This window comes from Falco naumanni, chromosome 3, assembly GCF_017639655.2.
Source record: "Falco naumanni isolate bFalNau1 chromosome 3, bFalNau1.pat, whole genome shotgun sequence".
Classification (NCBI taxonomy): domain Eukaryota; kingdom Metazoa; phylum Chordata; class Aves; order Falconiformes; family Falconidae; genus Falco; species Falco naumanni.
The window spans coordinates 19,438,783-19,458,782 of NC_054056.1; the positions used below are offsets into that span (position 1 = coordinate 19,438,783).

General features: G+C 39.6%; 1 protein-coding gene across 2 annotated transcripts in view; it reads right to left on the reverse strand.

The window, feature by feature from the left end:
* ATP9B (ATPase phospholipid transporting 9B (putative)) overlaps positions 1 to 20,000 on the reverse strand; it is a 167,961-nt gene that overhangs the window by 42,069 nt on the left and 105,892 nt on the right. For both annotated transcript variants that reach the window (XM_040585542.1, XM_040585541.1), the window contains exons 12-13: positions 12,954 to 13,114; positions 1,469 to 1,611 (exon numbers count right to left, since the gene is read on the reverse strand). In XM_040585542.1, coding sequence (XP_040441476.1) covers positions 1,469 to 1,611; positions 12,954 to 13,114 — 304 coding nt within the window. The remainder of the gene's footprint in view (positions 1 to 1,468; positions 1,612 to 12,953; positions 13,115 to 20,000) is intronic.

The following is a 20,000-nucleotide window of genomic DNA, read 5'->3' on the forward strand; positions in this document are numbered from 1 at the left end:
TATACATTGGTTTTGCTTACAAAGTAGTGCTTTGAGCAAATGAACTCTACTGCATTGTTTTGAAAATTCATTATTTTTGAACATACCTCCCTTTTTCCAAACATATGCTGTAAATTACATATTTCAAGCCTTCGGTGTGACAGCACTCTTGAAGTTACATAAATTATCATGATGAAGGGTGCAATTAAAATCAATAAGCAGTTGCAATAGCATACAAATCATTAGCTAACTGAAATAAAACTTGTTAAGAGAATTGTTCACTTGCTTTGAAGAATTACCACACTGTAATTAGCAGTACACTTTTCTACATGCTAAGAAGGTGGCAGTTGTCTTTATCTTCTATGAAATAGAAGAACAGCATTCCGAAGGGTATAGGGTAACATATGTATCTTTAGAAAAAAGATGAAAGTGCGTTTTGAAAATGTGACAATATATTAAATTTACATTTCATTTCAAAATATGCAGTAATGAAAGCATTCAGCATGGGAGGGAACGTGGAACTATTTCAAGCAGAAAGAGATGTAAACTGTATATTATGCTTTCTGAACAGCATAACAGAGGCCAAACCCTGCGCCCCCCCAAACGCTTTCTCACCATTTTGAACTATATTTTACTTAAAACCACTAAAAAATTTCATCAGCTGTTTAAGAAACAATTTTCTCAATTCAAAAATTCAGCTGCTTAAAGAAACAGTACATCTACCTGAACTGATTTATTCAGCCTCAGAAAGAACAAAAAGGAGAAGAAATACTGTATTTGCTACAGAATTTAACTGGTTATCTACTAAGATATCTTCTGAAAGAAACTTTAGGGTTCCTTAAAGACATCTAGACCTAAGAGCAGGGCAAGGCGGTAACAGGTTTCAGCTGTAACGGCAGACGGCAGCGCAGCACAAGCTGTCACTCTGTCACACACTTACCCACCTTCTGGCCCTGGTAAGGGTGAGGTTTGCCAGCACACCGGGCCAGCTACACTGACGGGTTACGGTTATTCAGATAAAATCATACAGCAGCTCTAGAACTGGTCATTGTAACCTTCCTGGGGGTAACAGAGTCATTTTGGAGGCTGATCTTATGGCTTGTTTTGGAACTGCCTTGCCCTCTGATGTGTCACGTCGTTACGGTATTGCTGGCGAAATGAGGTGCAGAATGCAACAGCGTCCTGAGCGTGACTCCAGGGTCTTTGCAGAGTGAGATACATGGACCTAATGCTATCCACGGTCCTGTTACTGTAGCAGCAGTGTTCCCACTGGAATAAATCAGATTACTACCAAATACTGACTTGCACAGGTAAGTACTGGCCTAAGCACACCGACTGGTACTAGTACAAAGTCCATAAGCACATGCTGCAAATTTCACTGAAAAATAAAAATCAGTAGTCTAAATCTAGTCTTACATTAACATATCAAAATATTAAGTTTAGATATTTGAAAAAAAAAATCATATTTCAGAATTGTAACCTGATATACCTGTTTTATCCGTTAGTAAATAAACTAATCGTCCCAACTCTTCTGGTATGGTGCTAGTTCGAACAACTGTTCCAGGAATATTGTCATCTTTCATAATCATCCACCCATAGGCTGCCTTACCCATGTCCAAGTTCACACGTAAACTGCAAAGGAAATTTATACCATAATCAGTGTGAATATTAGGCAAAGTGAAAGTTATAACCATAAAAATAAACGATCTTTTTACGATACCTGGAAAAAATATATCTTAAAACCATATGACAAAACCATTTTGGAACAATGATTTTGTTATGTGTTTGTAGAGTACATATCACATTAGAAATTCAGGCTCCATCCCAGACTTCTAGAAGGTATTCCAACACAAACAAATGCAACAACATGCCTTCTGCATGAAACAGACTGCAACACTTTGTGGTGATTCTTGACATAATTACATTACTACACTTAGACAGCTGAGAATATTATATACACTTTATCAACAAGAACACATTGCTATTCATATCACAGTTTTCATTTGTTAAAAACCCCCTGACACCAATGTTTGCTTTACAATGTAAAAGCAGAAATATTTTTATACCTCTTCGAGTCACTGTTTTTTTTAAAAAAACACCATATTTTTTATTTAGGAAAGTACAACTATATTTGTCACATTCCCTCTCCCACCACAACCAATCAACAACATTGCTGTCCTTCCCCAAATGCCGCTACAGAAGCTCTCTACTGCAAAAAGAGTGCAGCGCCCAAGCAGCAAACACCCTGACATGATAGCGTGTGGGCTGGAGCTGCTGCAATAAGGAACCTTTGGGGAGCTCTGCACTAGAAACTGTAACGTGCAGGAAGTTTTACTGATTATACATAGAAGCGCAAAATCAGAAGTATATATTTTTTGGACACACTGTGTCTGCATATTTATTTGTTATATTTCCATATCTACATCACAGAAGAATTAATTGCCCTTGCACCTTGTATTCTTATAATAATTAAAAAAAAAAAAATCACTCATGCTGGTCAGAGATAACTTCAATGACACTGCTATTCCCCTAAATTAAATGCTCCAACTCAAAAGTCTATGCCAGCCTATTCTAAAACTTTACAATGCTACTTTCCTTCAGCTATTCACCACATTCCTGCTACCATGTCAGAGGAACGGTGACTAAAGCATCCGCACATTTTCATTGCTGCTGATTCTGCTTTAACAGTAACACTGAAGAAACAGCTAGGACAGCGGCTACGGGAATGATTTGTAGCTAATTTGCCTGGGGCATGGGACTCTAGTCCCAGGTTTAGTAACAGGTTCATAGTAACACAACTCTTAAAACTATTCCAAAGGGATATATCAAGGTCAAAACACTGCTAGTGTACTTCAGAGCTTTTTTACCAGTCCTGAAGTGCTGCTTTACAGCACAACCAAAACAGCAGCCACGAAGAGTTTTCATCTGTCCTGCACTCACAGTGACAGACTGTGAATTTCCCGAGGTAACAGCGGAGGGAACAGTGAGCCACAAACTGCAGCTCTTTATGGGATGTTGCATTTAACTAGAACTGTGAGAACACCTGAAATTTCAATACACACTGAAAAACTTCAGTTTATTCCACATCCCTGCCTTCCTGAATTTGTACCGCAGAAAACAACGCATGTTCCAGCACAAGAAGAAAGAAGCCTTTTTGATACAAGACTCTTGACCACTCAAGATGGTATTTTGTTCTTTAACTAGCTCTTATTTCCATTAAAATCATCATTAGCAGAAAATCATCCTTCTGTCTGGTGACATACCCCAATTACTTCTGCAATATCATACCTCACTTCAGCTGTTTTCAGACACACAAATATATATTTAAAAAAAAAACAACCATTAGGACAGACAACAGGAGGAGGACTCTACCATATTCTTTTTATTGAAGATGCTACATTATAACAAAGAGGAAAAAACCCCTGGAAGTCACTTGCTTCACACTGGTTAACTACAGTTTTAACCTGTCTTAATCAATCCAGAGCCAGTAGTGAGCAACCAGGATTTGCATTGCGTCTGTCGGTCAGCCTGCAGTTAGAGGACATAAGAACCAACGTAACACCCTTCACACTGAGGCAGGTATCAGCCAGCAGAAAGAACAGCAAAAGCTTTATTCCTCTTAGGGATGAGAACCTGCCAGTTAGCCAGTCAAGCACAAAGGACGCTCTATAGCTCAGGCAAAGAAACATAAGCACACTTAATTCATTTAAGAACAGCTAGATATCTGCTCTAGCCAGAAGTAAGCAGAGTAAGTGAAGGATGAAAGCTGCTCATTACCCCACTTACAAGAGACATTTGGGCTATAATATTTTTTTTTTTCCTGCCTGGGCTACCAAACAGGGAATCTGCAATGAAAGCTCTATTTAAGAGCTTCACTCTCAGGTACATGGCACGCACAGAGAAATCCACAGGGCTACTCTACCAATGAAGAGCTACAAAGTCATCCAAATCAGATAAACCGTGCTTCAGTAAGATCCCGAAAGTCTCTCAAAGCTGGAGTGCAGTTCATCTCACCACCTGCACCTTTTATAAGCATGTGTGTTACCTGGTTTGATATTCTAAACACTCTCTAGATGCATTTAAGTATAATCTCACTTAAATATAGTTTAAAGGTAAGGAAAAAAAAAAAAGGGGGGGGGGGGGGGGGGCGGAAACAGCTTCTTTTGCTGAGCGGTGAGGAGAAATCTGTATTTCAAAGCACCAAGGCATTTTAGGAATTACCCCAGCACGCACTAAGTGGAACAAGGTGCTGAGGGACCTAACAGAAAGCTGGCACCACTGCCCTCCACAGAAATAACATCCCCCCAGTGACCAGTACAGTCCAAGACAGCTTTCTGGCATGCAGAGATATTTGGTACATGCTTGAATTGTTAAGTTGGATAAAGAATTAGACATGAATTAAAAAAACAACACACACACACACCCCAAAAAAAAAAAAAAAAGAGGGTTATAGATGCATTTTTAGTATTCTAAAATTTGTACACTGTATGCTGCTCTGACTTCCTTCACTTGGTGCTTGCTGTCTTGGAGAGAATTTTTACCTTTAAAATCACTGTAGCTGTGACCTACCACATTACGGACACTTTTGTAACACTACAAATGAGAGACAGCTATTAATACTGAGTTTGCTTTTGAAACTAGAAATCTCTCCAGCACAGCTTCACAGGAATAGATTGAAAAAGTCTATCCTGTCTGAAAAGTCCAGAAATTTTTACACAATAAAACAAGGAGATACTTATCTTAGTCAACACCAAGCTACCTTCAGTTCCTGACGACATTAGCTACCATTTCTCATAAACCCTTTGTGGACTTTAAGAAACCTCATCATATAACCAAAACCGTTTTAAATCCACTCGTTTTTAAATCCTTCTCCATTTCATCCAGTTTAGAAGACTCCATACATACCCGTTATTGATGAAAATGCACAGAACAGCATCACATGTAGCATTAGCACACTGTTCCATCAGTAACACTCATCTTTTTGTAAACTAATTACCCTGCAATCTTCAGACACAGTATGGTAACACAGGTACTTGAAGGCTACTGCAGAGAACGGGCATATTTAGTGAACATGACAGTGTGAAGTTTCCTGTGTCTCAACCTCAGCACTAGTCACCCCATCGCAGGCAAAACTTAAGGCAATTTATATCCAACTTCTATCCAACTCAGGGATTTATTCCCCCAAGAGCCCGAGTGGCATTTCTCTGCAATTCAGCTGCAGAATACATCAGTCAGACAGCACTTCAGAATACACGCTGCTTTCTACTACAAGTTACTAACAGATACTATTGCTTTTACTCCATTAAAATATCAGTAGTGTTTCAGGCTAAACCAATTCATATTTACAGGACTTCTCTCTTTTCTGAATTTCATCTTTTCCCCAGTGGTAACAGCATCAGGTCCCCTTGTAAAGAGCTCTGATTTTGTTTTAGTCAAAATGGCCAAATTCATCAATACACAAGGGTCTTCACTGAGGGGGTTTCAGACAAATACATTTAGAAACTCCAGAAACATTCTGCCTTTCACAACTCAGTAAACAGCAACCGAGACCTCGTGAAGTTACCAAAGACAATTTTGTGAGCAAGTTGATACTGTGCCTGATAAAACTCAAGTATGAATGTGAATCAAAACCGTATGATAGTTGTACTTGACCTTGTTGAGCAGTTCTGTATACAAGCTAAAGTTTCGCAGCAAAAGATGAAGCCCTGCCCAAACTCCAGATACAGCATGAGTACCTGTAGCAGTATCCAATTATTAAAATGAAGTAATTGAGATGTAGTCTTTTTATTTTCAGAACTTCCAAGTGAAGTACTGAAGATCATATCTGGGTCACATTAGTACCCAAAACTGTACCCAAACCTCTATGGCTACACCCCTAACTTTTCCAGACCCCTACCTGCTTGAAACAGCCATAAACTATACACAGATAAACACATTATTTACAATCTAGAAAACTGTATAGAATAATTTAAAAATTGGTCAAGAAACAACCAAAATTCTCTTAACTTCATTGCCTGGAAAATTAAATCTTCAAAGAAAGTGATTCTGGAGCCTGACAACTTCTATTAACTGGCACTAAACAAACAAAAAGAGAACAAACACAAGTTACTTCTTTTAAATACAATATTCTATCAAGATCTAAATTAAAATCAACCCATAGCTTCTCCCTTCAATTTCCCCTGACTTCCCTCCTCTCATATTTTATTTGGAGAGAAAATGTGAATATTCCTTTTCTGTTTAGCCCACCACATACATTTTTACCTAGTTTTCTCTGTGTGCTGGTTTGGGCTGGGATAAAGGTTAATTTTCTCCACAGTGGCTGCTGTGGGGCTGTGGTTTGATCTGTGCTGGGAACAGCGCTGAGAACACAGGGATGTTCTCGTTATTGCTGGGTGGTGCTTACCCTGAGCCAAGGGCTCCTCTGCTCCCCACCCGCCCCACCTCGAGCAGCTGGGGGGCACCGGGCGCTGGGAGGGGGCACGGCCGGGACAGCTGCCCCCCCTGACCGAGGGGTGTCCCAGGCCATGCGCCCTCATGCTCAGCATGTACAGCTGGGGCAGGAGGAGGAAGGGGGGACATACGGAGTGATGGCGTTTGCCTCCCCAAGCCCCCGTCAGGCTGGAGCCCGGCTGTCCTGGCATGGCTGAGCCCCTCCTGCCCGCCCCTGGGGAGTGGGAGTGGGGAATGGGTGTCTCCTGCTGCTTTGCTTGTGTGAGCAGCTTTTGCTTCACTTATCTAACTGCCTTTATCTCAGCCCCTGAGTTTTCCTGCTTTTACCCTTCTGATCCACGCCCCCATCCTGCAGGGCAGTGGGTGAGCGGCTGCAGGGGGCTGAACTGCTGCCCGGGGTCACACCCCAATGTCACTATCTGTCTGATACTTCTAGAAGATGCTCAGATGTGTGTTCTTGTTTTCCTTGTAATTGGTCTCACTAGTTCTCTCAGACTAATTTGTCTAAATTTTGTCCATTATGTAAGCATATAAAAGGAAAGAAAGTGCACACAGCACTCCACATAAAATCCAAGCAATAAACGTAACTTTCAAAGAGCGCTCAATCCCACACATTCATGCTTAAGTATGTGTGGCAAAAAAACGTGTACCAGTCCTGCATTGCTATAGCGACTGCAACACACCTAGTTTTTCAAGGGCTACATGCAACCTAGGTACTGTTAATTAGATGTTGTAACATAGGTAGAACTTAGAGCCTCAGGAGGAAACCTGGGGAATAATTGATGAGAAAATTAATCTATGAATTTCTTCCAGGCTGAAAACACAGTAGAGTGCAAAATACAAATAGAACGCATGTCAAACGAGTGCCTTGGCACAAGAGATGTAGCATATGCAGGTCTGAGTAACAATAATTACTTCCTATTAAAAATGTTTCTTCGTTATTTTCACATTTGTCAGGTCAAATGCCTTTTTTCATTAAGCCTCTTCCATAACGGCAAAATATTGACATTAGATGTCCAATACAAATAATTTTTGAAATATGAGTATTTTTAGTGTATTCCAGGCAAATCTGGCATTACTTACTGTAATACTATCATATTAAAAACAGAAAAACAACTAGGAGCAAATAGGCAGTGTTGCAATACTAGAAAGGAAAAAGATTTCCTGCAATAGATCAGCTGAATGACTTTTATTGTAAACTGATTGTGCGTTCTCTATGACGCATGAATACCCAATATTGTAAGGAAAGCACAAAGCTAGCTTAGGCAGTAGTACAGCACCATACCAGGCTGAGTAAGACTTATTCTAAGCATGGGACACATGCCATAGCTCCTGTTGCATGAAGAAGTCAGAATTAGTTTGTAAAATATCAGGAAGCTTCTTTATGTCATATAATATTCTCCAGTCTCTAAATAGATTGCATTATATACCATGGTGTGGTACAGAAGCATAGTACAATTTTTACAAGGATTGCTAAAACTACTTTGAGCAGCAGTTTAGCTCTTCCACGCTGAAAGCTTTGCATCATATGCCTGATATATATTGTCTGTATATGTGAGACTACATATACTGATACCCTCACATCTATGCATTAACAGAGATCAGAGCTCCCACCGTGGGCAGCACAACTACAATATGAAAGCAGCAGAGCTGCTTGCTGCTCTCGGACAGACACCATGGTCCTGCACAGCAGCGAGCTCCCTGGATCTCGGGAATACACAGAAATTGGTGTTTGTATGATCCAGGATTTGATGGGATGTTAATGGATTTCAGATACAAGACTTCCCAGCAGCAACATCTTCACTGCGCACTGAAAACAGACTACCCTAACTTAAAGGATTTTCTTTAAATACTTCTCAAAGACCCAGAAAAAAGCAGCTGGGAGCCAGGTACTGCCCCAGAACTTTACTACTTAAGTGCAGGGCAGCTCCGTCCAGAGCAGTGGGACAGCTTACATGGCAGAGCAGCTCCGCGCCCGGGAGCCCTGGGGTGTCTGAAGGGACGGACAAAAGACATTTCAGCTTCTGTGTACACCTGAACTGAAGGATCCTCCTAAAAAGGTGGCTGATTAGGCCCCTGCCATCCCAGCTTTAAACCGCTGCTAAATCCGGAGCTTGGATGATACACGGGCATACCAGACCCCAGTCAATACCTTAGCGCTTTATGGAAAATCCTCCGTTTCCTACCTGCTCAGCGGAAGCACGTACAGCTACAGAACTCGCACACCTGTGCACCAAGGCAGCGATTTCACCAAACACCCCTTGGATAAGCCTAAATTGTCTTGAAAAGCTTTCCTGGCTACATTTTTTGGGGGAAAACAGAAAAAAAAAAAAAAAACCAACAAAGAGGAGGTGGCAAGTCAGAGCACAGCTCACTTTCTCGCGGTGCTGAAGAGGGCCGGGCAATGAGTGACCTAAGTCCCATGACCCGGTGGTGGCGGGGGTCCCAGCCGGGGGGGGCAGCACCGCCGCTGAGGCCAGCCTCTTCTGCAGCCTTGGCTGTAATTTCTGAACAGATTCCCAGGGCAGCCGAGCGGGCTGATGAGCAGATGCTACAACTAACTGCCAGGGGAAGGCCAGAAGCGCTGTGCGGCGAGGCTCTGACAGCCCCAGCACCCCGCCGGCACCCACACAGCCGGACTGCCAGCCCTGCAGCTGGGAGCGGGGGTCTTGCATGCCGCATTGATCCAAGAACATTCTGTTCTCTTGTACTTAAAAATACAAACATTAGAAACCGTCTCTGTGATAGCTTGTTCAAAAAAATCAAAATGACTGATCAAATTAGCAGCTGCAAAAATTGAAGCAAAACCTCAAGACATACATGATTTATACCTGGAATTTTACACCAGTATGATAAATGTCTTCCATTCCACACAGAAGCAAAATTAACTCTCCTGAAAAAAATGTAAGCCTGATTTTAAAAAGATGTAAAATTAAAAATAATTTATCTTTAATCTGTGTAACCAGGTAAAAGATAACATAACGATGACAAAGCTTTACCTCACCTTCCCACCTGAGGTGGTGACTTTTCATTAGTGTGACTGGTTTTGGCCCCTGCCCTTTGTCATTCAGAAAACAGACAATCAAAAAAAAAAAAATGTTCAACACTGAGACCTTACTGTTAAACAAAATAACCTAAACAAAATAATAATAAAAAAAAAGGGAACATCACAGGCTTATGAACTTCCATGCTGGTATCACAAAGCAGAGCATGGACAGACCTGAGGACACACACTCCCCCCAGCCCGCTATGTGTAATGGCAAGAGGTGACACTGCCAGGCAAGATCTTGTAAACTAATGGAGAATGCATTTCAATCAATGATTTTATTTAAAATAAGTAATGAAATGGTCTCAGTGACACCAGAGGAACCTATGGATAGGCATTAACGCATCTCAAACTGCTAAAGCCAACTAGAAAAAAGCCTAAGAACACCAAGGAACACAGAGAAACTCAGAGAACGGGTGAGCATAATCCTGGAGAGATTCATTTAGTTTTGGACAGTCTGTCAAGAACTTGCTTTCTACCCTTCTTTCCCAATAAATTTTAAGAAATTCAGACAGACTAACCTTGTAGGGAGGCAGAGTGCCGACAGAGGCTCCCCGGGCTACGCTTCCTCCATGGGGAAGAAGAAACATCAATTACAGAGGGGTCATTTCTAAAGGCCAGACTTAGGCCCCCCCATTTCTGGGGCTGTTCAAAACATTTTGTGCATCATGGCTCTAACTTACAAGCAGTTCAGAGCTGAGCTAAGCTTGCAGTGTTTGTTCACTGCTACTTTTTCTCCATTCTGCTTGCTTCCTTGTACACTATAGAATGTGTGAGATGTCGTGGGCTGGTGTTTCTGGGGGTGGCTGTTGGTTGATGGGATGTTTTTTGTTTGGTTGCATTGTTTGGTTTTTTACAGTTGCTTTATGTTTATACTTCTGAGGTCTTACAGGCCCCACAGCGATACACTTCATGGGGAAGCAACACTGATCTAGAGGAGTATTTAGGATGCAGCTGAATCATGAGGAATTAGCTGCTCCCTGGAGTGAAAGAAAAACCCCAAACCCAAAAAGTCCCTCTTCCTACTAATTACAGGAGAGGCTGCACAGAGATCACTTAAACTGCTAACAGTTACCTGCTCCTGATCATCTTCACCAAACATGACCTGGCCATGGAAAATTATTTTCATTGCATACCTGGAATTTCCCTTGCCCTACAAATGGAAAGCCAAGCACAACTGCAAAAAAACTCTGTATTTAGGAACTTCCCAAATTCTGTAAAACCATCAATCAACACATTTCATGCGTGCCTGAATTCAGATATGCTTTGCCTCCACCAGTCAATCCTAATCTCCCATGTTCATTTCCTTACCCGTGAAAAGTTCATTATCTCCCCCATAGAGCTATTTCAAAACTAATGAGAGGACACAACACTTGGTGTTTCAGTGTAATTAGACTTATAATTTTCATCTCCAAGAGTTTATACTCCAAATACAGGTTAAGGAGTAAGTAATTTCTATGCTTAACATCCAGAAGAAAGAAGTACAGTTATATTTGACCGGTGACATAACTGCAGTTGTATATTTTGCTGATAGTGTGGGAAGTGACCTTGTACGTGAATTATCTGAGTTGAAGAAAAGTTGGTATAGAAACAGATAAACCTCCAGAGAGAAAGGCATTCTCCAGCAGATTCCTGTCTGATCTTCCACAGAGTAACTATATGCTCCATCTCAGAACTAGTCCAATCACTTTCTCTGTTACTTCTGCTTTGCATATTACCTCCCACAAAACTGAAAAATGGGATTAGGTCTATCCTAGAAATTGTATTTGGAAAAGAACTGCCCCACAAGTGCACTAAACAACCCTTCAGTTGAAAACAAGCTGCTCAATCTACATGTTTTTCAGTGGCATATATTGAACCGTCAATATGGAGTCAAATTTACTTACACCACCTATATGCTCTTAATCCTCTTGCATCTAGTAACAAAGATATATCTGTCTTGTAACCATTTTAATAAGTTTTGGCTTAGTATGTTTATTATGGAAGAAAACAGTGACTGACAAGTGATCCTTTATATTCGTAGCTCATTTTTCCCTTCCCCTACATGTCTTTGATGATTAAGTGCATCTTTCAGCAATACGAAAACTTTGCTTATCCCTCGAGGAGCACTTTTTGCCTCTTCACATGGCTAAGTTGCTTAATGCTCAATAACTCTCTGTGTGTGTGTATGGGGGAACAATGCCAGGACCTGAACAGCAGCATCACATGGGAGGTAAGGGAGTTACAGCAACACCAGTGTTTAGAAAGACACCACAAAACTGAAACACGAATGTGTAAATAAACCCCAGCCAGTTGAAGGAAACGGGAACTTTTCTAAGGTGACCATTTCTACAATGAGATTGCCTCCACTCCCTAGCAGAATGGTGGAGCCTTCTCCTTCAGCTCCCTAACAGAATCAACTGCTCTTGCAACACAAAAGTAGTATAAAAATACAAGTGCTTTAAGTTATGAAATATTCAGACAGATACTTCCCCAAGTATGAAATCAGTCAAAAATGAAATAGTTTCCTTCACACAGACATGTACTTAAAAAAATGAACACAGTAACACCTAAGTCACATAAGCTTAGATTAAAATACTAATGAGAAATTCTCCCAGTTTTATGTTTTTCCTTACACTACATGGATTTAAATGTTGTGTGCAAACCTGAAGGGAGAGGTCTCAAACCTATCTACAGTTCAGCTGCTGCTGACTCTGTGGCTAGCCACTGGGCTTAGTCAATGACGTATCTCAAGATACGTCCCTGAGGAAAGAGGATCTAAAATTAACAAGCCCCTTAAACTAAACACCGGGTATTTTAACAGGAGAGAGTATTTCCATTTTGCAAAGGCAATACCCATTCAAGGAAAAAAATTCATTTCGGAGTCAATGTTTCACTTCTGTGTCCACAGAAGACTTGATAACAGACATGGATATTATTTCCTGTTCCAGTTTATCTGCAATTTGAATATACCGTACTCATGCTTAATGAATTAATTAATTCAGGGCAAGTCTCTACTTGGTTACATGTTAAAAGTCCTCTCACTGTAGAAGTGCACCTACATTATTCAGCCATTCAATTTAAATTAGTCATTGTTGTAGCAAAAAAATTCGTATTTTAACCAGAGAAATGGAGCATGTTCGGTATTTAAGGCATCAAAAACAAAATTCCAAAATACACCTAACCACTCATTCAAACATAGGTTTCCTGAAACTGCATTCTCAAATATACCAAGATTGTATCCTTATTAATACATTTATGCTAGTAGAGGATTAGATATCCTGATTACTCCCAGCAAGATGAACATTATACAGAAAAAATACAACAGTATTGTTTTCTGTACACTGATCCTTCCAGAATCAGCAGATTTGTTGACACCTTCCCTTTGGCTTCCTGATAGGATCAATTTCCTTTGCAACGAGAAGCAAGTATAAATTTCAGGAAAGCCACATTCAGTGAAATTAGACATCAGTGTTTTTCCTTTCATCCATGCACACACCTGATGGGGATGATGTAGGAAAAGAGGAGGAGGAACCGGAAAAGGTTCCGGTACCATGGGCCCACGAACCCTTGCAAGGTCACCATAACCACTGACAGCGCCACCAGTGCCAGGAACAGGGCTTTGGTCAGCTGGTTCAGCTCCAGGTCCAACAAGCCAACCTGGGGGAAGAAGCGTAAATAAGTCAGTTGCAAGTTTTTCTTAGATTGACACTTCTGTGGTGCAAACAATTTGCTACTGTCGGCTTTTTTTATTCCTACCTATGAAAAATCCATGCACTTGCAGCAATTAACTGCATTTTGATAACCAGATTGATTACCCATTCTTACGCCTGCATGGAATGGATGCTCGGGGGTTACAGGACAATAATGATTCCCAGACCAGTCTGACCAGTGCCAGCCAGGGCTTCTGAATGCCCCCACACCGGCACAGCCCCCCAGCCCCTCAACCCAGGCAGGGGCGCGGCAGGGCAAGGAGAAGAGGCAATTCCAGAGGAACAACTTTCTTCCGTCCCGCGTGCAGCAAACCCACCAGCACCATACGGTATATTTGGAGGGTTCCTACGGCTCATTTATCGCTAGAAGATCAAAACACTGTTAGATCCTAGAATCGATGGGCAAACACGATCTATCTACCCTCTGGCTCATGCAACAGGGGTGCCGCCACCTGCAACTATGCTCCCACACAGCGCTGAATCTGAATTGATTTCACAGAAATGATTTTTAATTTTATGAGGCTTTCAGTTAATATAATAATAAAAAAAAAAACAAACAACAATGCAGTGGAATATCCATTTTCAAACCAGAGCTTCCACTTTTCATGAGTGAAAAGGTATTTGGTTTAGAAGTGTTTCAGCCCAAACATTACGAGAGGCTATCTCCCATCCGCTGTTTCTCATGAAAAAATATTTTTAAGCTATGTAACTAAGACTCACACCATTTCAATAATGTATGCCGTAAGCTAAGTATTTACACTCTGCCTTTCGGGATGCTCTTGTAGGCGGTAAAATATGTGGGAAAGCGATGCAGGGCAGAGTGTTCCTAGGCCCTGCCACTGATGCCCTGTTTATCTCCCAGCTCGGCCAGTAAGACCAGTAAAACAGAACACTTCCTTAGATAACAGTCTGCAAAAGAGCCACTTTAAATATAGTTCTTAAAAAATTCCAGCAATCTTGCTTACATGCGGGCCGTCCCTTCCCTAGAGAACCCGGCAGCTGAAGACCACAGCGGCTGATTTATCAGCTGCATTTAAAAAGCAGCACAACGAGGACAAATATCTTGCAATTTCCGCTGCTTCAACTACTACATAGTTTATGCTTGAATTATTGAGAAAAATAGGTTTTTGGATTAAAATGAAGAAAAATGAAGCCAGGGAAGTAGAGCATGTTTCAAAGCCCAGATCTCTTTGCGTTGACAAAGGCAGCCTAAGTTTCAGGCCTCGCTGAGGATCAGATGAAGTCATTATTCATTCAGTCAGGGAAAAAAGACTCAATTACCTCAACCTAAAGATGCTATCAATGAATGCAAAGTGCATATTTTACTCTATTCATCCAAATCCCATTAAAAAGTGAAAGGAATGATTTAATCTGGCCTTCTAGAGTTGGTCTTTTTTTGTAATAAAATAAAGAATCACTGTCTTGCAATATGCATAACCACTACCTCACACTTTTTTTCCCCTGCATCATGGTAGTGAAAGCCTATCTCTCCCCACAGCTCCCCCTCCGCCCCCACCCTGTCAAAACCCCACCCCAGAACAGAAATGAATAAAGAGCTTCTTTGGAAAGAATGCCACTTTTTGGACAGAAACATTAAATTTAGTCCACTGCACACTGATACGTAGCTAATTCAAAGCATTAATACCTTTCTAATTGATGAAGACAGATGTGAATTTAAGCGTGGAACGCAACAAAAATGTGTTTGGAGAGATATTAAAGAGGATAAAAAAAGTTGATGATGAAAAATTTCCACACAATAAATCTCTTGCTCAAGAACATTCAGTTTGTTATAAATAATGCCATCCTTTTTAATACCGATCATAAGACTGACCATAAGCGGCTCTAATATCTGCATTTACTACAGCAAGTGAAGGCAACTGCAAAACTCTTCTTAAGAAGGCACAGAAAGAAAGTGAGTTTTAATAGAAATGCATTCTCCAATCCTCAAAAATTAGTTACCATAATCTATGGAAATATACTTAATTAGTTTAATTCTGTGCCTTTCCACTTAAACAATTTCAGCATCCAAACTAATGAAAAAGTGCTGAATTATCCAGATACACTCCATGTAGAAATGCACTAACATTCTCCAACACTCATCTGAATATTGGAAAAGCAGGTAAACTTCATTTTAACTACACTGCAATTTTATCAAAGTATTTGTAAAATATACCATCTTAAGAAAGAAATTTCTCTCCTTTTAAAAATAATCATAACCAGAATAATTATGACAAGATGAGAAATAGATGAATTAAGAATTCAAATAATTTTCCACATTTATTGCTATTTCCCATATTAGAAAAGCAAGTTTTCTTCTACTTGTCACAATATTTGTTCTATTTGAAACAATTGTGTTAGCAAAACTAAACATACCACTGGAAATTTTAATCTCCACGGGAAAATTTGTACATAATGTCTAAAACAACCACAACAGTTTTGCAAAGGGGTTGCTCTACGATAATGAACACAATAATTGCCTGTATAATCTAAAATGCTACTAATGGCAACAACTGCAAATCCATTTAGCTCCTCTTTAATTTATGCACGAAGTTTTAAATAGATAATGGTTCTCAGTAAAATAATGGCTTAGACCATCAACTGCACCAAAAAAAAGCCTACAAGTTTTTTAAATACTTCGGTTTTGAATGAGGGAACGATTAAAGGTTTAAACTTCACATTTTGGACCAAAAGGTATAAGTCATTATCTTATGAGAAAAATCTTAATTTAATTAGCATAAGTTGAAAGCAACAAAAAAACCTTTCTGACTACTGATGGGCAACATGAACAGCAATATGCTATTGCTGCCCCAGATGCTTAACTTTTGGGAAAGGTTATCCTCTGAAGCTATTATTGTAGCAATAGAACAATTCTTCTAATGTTATTACATATATATATTACATGTATTTAACAGTAGATTACTTAGAAAACAAGAAAAAAATATGCTAGAGTGTTGAAATGCAATATTTGATAACTAAATGTTGCACAATGGTAAAGATTTCTAGTGCAGTCATTTTTTATTCAATTACAGTTTAAAGTGCATTAGAAATAATTGCTCATAAATAGCCTTTTTAAAGTGCCATACATTAATACTGCTGAAGTATTAAGGCACTATCTTAGAAGAGACTTCTGCTCGCAAGCCAGTTCCTCCACAAAGGTAATTATATTTCAGTAATCAGCCTGGTTCTGCACTGACAAACACCGCATCGACTACAATGAAATTTCATGGTATGTATATCTGAGATAGTCTGTAGCTTTAATTTGCACCATAAACACAAAAATTTTCTTTCCTAATCTTAATACATACTCTGAACTTAACTTTATTAAACCTTGAATAGTAGTGAATTATTCATGTTTTTGTTAACTGTAGTCTAAATTTAGCTGTAACAGCTATGCAAAGAGTAAGGTAAGTATTTAAAATTAAAATTCAAATAATGTACCTTCTTTGGGCTGACAAGCCCCATGTTTTGCCTAAGAAAAATGATTCATAGCATTTCACAGTTTATAAAAAATAAATAATTTTTATATAGGCTACTATATACAGGTAGCTGCATACATCTGAACCCCTATGGCTTTCTTAAATAATTTGTTAAACCTTTCCTATAGTCCCTAGGAATAACAGATTATTATTCTGTGTTTAAAGGGTAAATAGACATATTATTATCTGTTTACCTTAATCTCTAACATTAAAAACATGTACAGCAACTTTGGAATCTGTAAATGTTTCTTCTTTATTAAGCCTCCTAACTCTAAGCTTATTCCTATGATTCAAATTCCTGACTGCTCAGCAAGCCAGACAACCACATTAAACTAATAAACCTATGAATCCATGAATCAAAACAAGCAAAGCAAGTGAATTCAAGTTTAGGCGCATCCTTCCTTAATTCACTCTACTCAAGCAATGGTCTGACAAATATGTTTCTCTACAAGGCTGTCTTGATTAACATAAATCCCACCAAATCTTGCATACTGATTAAATAGTGCAGCACACTGTATCTCACTCATTCCTTTACGCAGTACATTGAAAGGCAGGAAAAGTGAACAGTGAAATATATAAAATGACCATTGAGTGAAAAGTTACCTATCCCTGCTTTTTCTCAGATCCATTTTCAAACATCCCAATCATTTGTTTAGTTGCAAGAGCACAATGACAAACCCTGAAAACATTCTCTGAAGCACTAAAAAGCTTTTCAAAGTTTTAACTCATTTTAGAATTAGAGCAGTAATTATGGAGTTTCTACTTGACTTAGTAAAACTGAAATAAACTTCAGTTAGTCCACTCTGGTGGAGTGATACTAAAGTAATAACCAGACAATAAGTCCATTTGATTCCAGTGACATTTTCTGTATTTCCTTTCGTGAAAAAGTATTCATCCTTCATGCTGGCTTCAATGCAGCCTGACATCGCTTTGCCAAAGCTGAAGTATCTGGTGTTATGTTAACATTGCAGGTTTATGGAACTGAATTATGCCTACTGATTTCAAGAAACATTTTTAATTACTTATGATCAATTCTATCCCCCAAGGAGACAAATTACCATTATATACATAAACCAGCCCATATCCAAATAGGCATTTATAACAGTTGAAGTATTTTAAAACTCAGGAAGAAATGCATGGTTATCATCCAAAGGAAGAAAAGTAAGCTGCAAGTAGGTAATGGGCTTTTTAAATGTTTTGATGTGTATTCAAAGACAGGTTTAAATGCTCTTAGAAGCAAGTAAGTTTATAACATTTTGAACTTTTCCGACTTGCCTGTTTTAACTTTAACAAACTACTAATAACTGCATAATATATGTTTGAAATTAATAAATTTAGAAACAAAATTCCCTTTTGTAGATAGTAATACCTACAATACTATAAGGAAAAGGAGGGCTCAGACACTTCAGCATGCTTCAGAAGCTCAAACTGAGAGAAGGTGGAGTTGGCCCAGATCTTAATATCCAGTTGACCCTAAACTTGGCTTTCATTAACACTTGTGCAGTTTGCTCAGCTACCCCGGTGTCTCTAAATACCCTTCGGTCCCACGTCTCTTTTTAGAGTCAGTCTTGAGACACTACTACGAAGGCAGATCATTTCCCTCTACCCTGTTTCCGTATTTTGCTCTAATTTGAGGAGAAGCGGGGACTGGCGGCAGCCGCCGCGCCATATGCGGTGCGGGCAGCAGGGGGCGCCCGCGGCCGGCGCTCCTGCCGCTGCCGGCGCCCAGCGCAGCCCCGCACCCCGCCGGGGCCGCCCCTCTCCGCACGATCCTCCGGGACCGGCGGACTTTCCCTCGTTCAGCTTGAAATATTGAGAGTCAGTTACTCGAAGGGCTTTAACAATTCGGACCGTGCACCGAAACTATTGCATCTCCTTCTTTGCAAGAAGTTATACTTCATATATATATATATATATATATATATATTTATACACACACACCATCTCCCACCGCAGACTGGCACCTGAAGGTGCTGTGCGACCACACGCTCCTCGACTTCGCTGCGCATTCGTCATGCACAAGAATGATAAAAACATGTACTGAGCATATTAAGAAACTGAAAAGGTTACTGGCTTCTTAAACTCCAGCATCCATACAGGGATCGTGCTGTATTGGTAACATACCCTCCTCCTACTGAAGCTATCAACTGAAAACATTTTCTCAAGACCACCCATCAATTTAGAATTTTTACCTCAATATTCTAAGGTCACTAGTCATATTGGAGACTTCAACCACCAAAAGCATTCACACAGTGAAACTCTTCAGACATCCATTTTCTCAATTTAAAACCACCCAGGTACACAAGATTTCATACCGAGGACACACAGCTCCCAAGTGCTCCCAATTCTCCTCACATCTGATCTAAACCTGGAAGACACGGAATTCTGGGAGGAAAAAAGATTAGGTGTAAAGATGTTCGAATTCATGCTGGAACACTACCTTCAGATTTATATTTTGTCTGTAACTTTTACAAAGCCTTCTTATATTACATGTTCTTTCAGCTTAACCTCACCAGCTTCTTCTCAAGGTGTTTCTAGCACACTGCCATGTAAGCAGCATGTCATGTAAGCAATGGTCAGAACACAGAATAAGCAGCTTTACACGCTACACACTACCATGAAAACACACTCAATAGAGATGGGATTTTTTGAGATCTAAGGAGATTTAAAAAACACGGCTTACGCTCTCCAGATGAAAGTAATTAGCTTTGCCAACATAACTGCAAAACTAGCATGGGGAGAACCGGTCCCAAAGTTTTTATTGCGTAGAATTTGTGATTAAGTAAATAAATAAATACAAAAAAATGTGATATATGTAATAAAAGTAAATTAAATAGCTCAGAAAGAAGTACTATTTCCTTTAAGCAAAAGAATTATAAAAGGGACCTAACAAATTGATAGCAACATCTAGCTCTTTCATTTGTGTAAATTTGGGGAATTCTAACATATCTACAGTTCAGACCATGCAGCTGGCTGGTCTGAATAACTTTTTCATACAGAAAACTGCACATATTTATTTTTGTCACTGTAGGAACTGAATTTGTGTGGTTTTTATATATATATATCACACTGTTTAATAAGATTTCATAAATGGTATGAGAACCTTGTATCTTTTTTAAAGACATCTTTGCACTTAAAGCAAACACTTGAAAAAATGTATCTACAGAAATTCAACACCTGCTTACTCCACATTAAAAATAAGGTGTTAGTAACTCAGCTCCTCAAAGGCTATCTAGGTTAAGCTCTTAGCTGAGATTATTATATATTTTTTTAGAGTTCATCTCACAACAGGAATAGGGGAAGAGGAGTCAGGGCTAAGGTTATCAAAACATATATGGCAATTTTTCCATTAAGAAT